The following is a 2,211-nucleotide window of genomic DNA, read 5'->3' as shown; positions in this document are numbered from 1 at the left end:
GTCCAGTGACATAGCCATTACACTAACTGCTGGTTCCCCATACAAAAATTCTTAAAAAAAAAAAAAAAGGAATGTTCTTGGGCCAGTCCCATCGTGCAATGGTTAAGCCCTGCACATTGGAAGCAGAACCCACATGGCTGACCGCTAGTCCTGGGCCCTGGCAACCTGAAAACCAGGCTGCCCACATGTGTGGCTGTGCCCAAGTCCCCCCACTGAGAGGGGTACCCTCTCTCTCTCTGGTGAGTGCAAGCAATCTCTGACAGTGAAAAAGAAAGAAGGGGGAAAGAAGATGGTATTGCAAAATAGGTATCAGTGCCTGGTTCGAATCCTGCCACTGGCACTCTTGCTGCGTGACCCTGGGCAAGTAACTTAACCTCTCTGTGCCTCAGTGTCTGCATCCATAAAATAAGACTAAAACCAGCAGCCCTTCCCTGGGGTTGGGAGAAGCACAGGGTTTATCGCAGGGTTAACCTGACCCAGGGAAACAGTTTCTCATTGCTCCTAGACATGAGAAGGACACTAGGAGCCCTGTCTGGCAGAGGAAGGTGATCATTTCAGACTGTAAGGAGCCTTCTCTCCACCCAAATGGGTACCCCCTCATCCCCAAGGATGAACTCGGCATCCCCCTACCCCACCCATCCCCACCGCGGAGGGCGAGGCCATTCCTCCCGCTGGACGCCTTACCTTCTCTCCCCCAGTGCTGAGTCTCAGCGGGGGCAGAAAGGGGTCATAAAGGACCCTCTTTAGCTCCACATCCACAGGGCTCTGCCTCTTCCCGACGGCACACAGACTCCAGGCCGCGTTCACCAGGCCCCAGAAGGGAGGCCCTGAGAACAGGGGTTGGGTAGGAGGAAGAAGAGTCAGGAAACAGCACCGACCTGCTGGGCTGTGGTCTGGACTCCTACATCCCAGGGGAGAAGGCGCTGGGGACCTGGACTCCTGGGTCTGAGTAAGTGGGTCCCGGAAGAAACTTGGTATAATTTCCTAAGACCACCGCCCTCCTCCAACCCCCAGCACCTCCAGGCCGTTCCTGAGCCGATCCATTTCAAATTAAGTCATTATGGGAGGAACTACAACTCCCAGCAGGCTGCGGGGCAACCAGCCAGCCCATCCACGGCCTGTCTGCCCCAGAGCCCCATGGGAGTTGTAGTTCTTTCTATCCTCCTTGTCCCACAGCTGGATAATAAATGAATGGGGAGAAGAGTTGGACGAGAGACCCGGACTAGGCGGAGGTCCGGCCACGGAGCCTCTGGCATCCCGCAGGAGCCAGGACCTGCCTCTCCCTGCAAACACGCCCTTGCTCTCCACCCCCACGCTCTCCTTCCTTCCACTCACTCCCACTCGCTACTTGAAATGCGCATGTATAATGTCCCATGGTGAGCCGCGGGGTTCAGAGGCTGGGCCCGGCTCCTGAGGGAGGGAGAGGGGGCTGGGATTCCTGGTCCTGAGGGGAGGAGGGGCTGGGGACCCAGACTCCAGAGTCGGAAGAAGGAGGTGCTGGGCGTGGGGGGGTCTGGGCTCTGGGTCCCCACCCTGGCTGCACCTGGCACGAAGTTTCCCTGGAGATTATCCTTGTAGCTCCACCAGTCCTCGGGGTCAGGTGCGGGTCCGATGTGCGCTGGGAAGAGAGCGTCCCTCTCCTGGGCACCTCCGTCCCCACCCCATCCCCTCAGGGGCTCCTGCCCAGACCCCCAGGCCTTACCTGCCGCTCCCAGTGCGGCCCAGAGTACCAGCGCTCGAGGGGCGCTCAGCCGAGCCGTACCCCCCATCCCTCGGGGGCGCTCAGCCGAGCCGCACCCCCCATCCCTCGGAGGCCTCCCAGCGACCCCTTCCCTATGCCCTGCCCTCTCAGCTCCTCCCTCCCCTGTTTCTGGGACCCTGTCCCTCCAGGACTTCCAGGCTTCCTCTCTTTCCCACAGGGAGCCCCAGTTCCCCAAATGCCAAGGCAGCGGGGACCGAGACCCTCCCAGCCCACTCCACTCCTCTCCCTTCTCCGCGCCTCCTCCGTCCTCTCCTTTCCCCAACCCTCCCCTGCCCTCTGCTTCCAGATCGCCCGGCTCCCCTCTGCCTTCGGCTTGCCTCGGGGGCTACCTCTGGGTTTCTAATCCATACCCCCACTTCTCTCTCCAGGAAGCCACCTAACTCCAGGTCTCCATCCCGCCTCTCACCTCCTCCTCCCCCTCTCCCTGCTCGGCTCCGCCTCCCCTTCCC

At 60.4% G+C, this 2,211-nt stretch overlaps 1 protein-coding gene across 3 annotated transcripts in view; it reads right to left on the bottom strand.

Moving 5' to 3' along the window:
* Positions 1-2,199, bottom strand: part of LOC102475736 (carbonic anhydrase-related protein 11) — a 26,119-nt gene extending 23,920 nt beyond the window's left edge. For 2 of the 3 annotated variants that reach the window (XM_006160189.2, XM_027776481.1), the window contains exons 1-3: positions 1,703-2,199; positions 1,544-1,618; positions 685-827 (exon numbers count right to left, since the gene is read on the bottom strand). In XM_006160189.2, the coding sequence (XP_006160251.1) occupies positions 685-827; positions 1,544-1,618; positions 1,703-1,769 (285 nt within the window). In that variant the 5' untranslated portion in view covers positions 1,770-2,199. The remainder of the gene's footprint in view (positions 1-684; positions 828-1,543; positions 1,619-1,702) is intronic. The other variant, XM_027776480.1, reaches the window with a different exon arrangement.
* Between the last annotated feature and the right edge of the window lie 12 nt (positions 2,200-2,211).

Source organism: Tupaia chinensis, unplaced genomic scaffold (genome assembly GCF_000334495.1).
Source record: "Tupaia chinensis unplaced genomic scaffold, TupChi_1.0 Scaffold000673_1, whole genome shotgun sequence".
NCBI lineage: Eukaryota > Metazoa > Chordata > Mammalia > Scandentia > Tupaiidae > Tupaia > Tupaia belangeri.
Note: the sequence above shows the minus strand (reverse complement) of the source record. Positions and strands in the feature narration are given on the sequence as shown.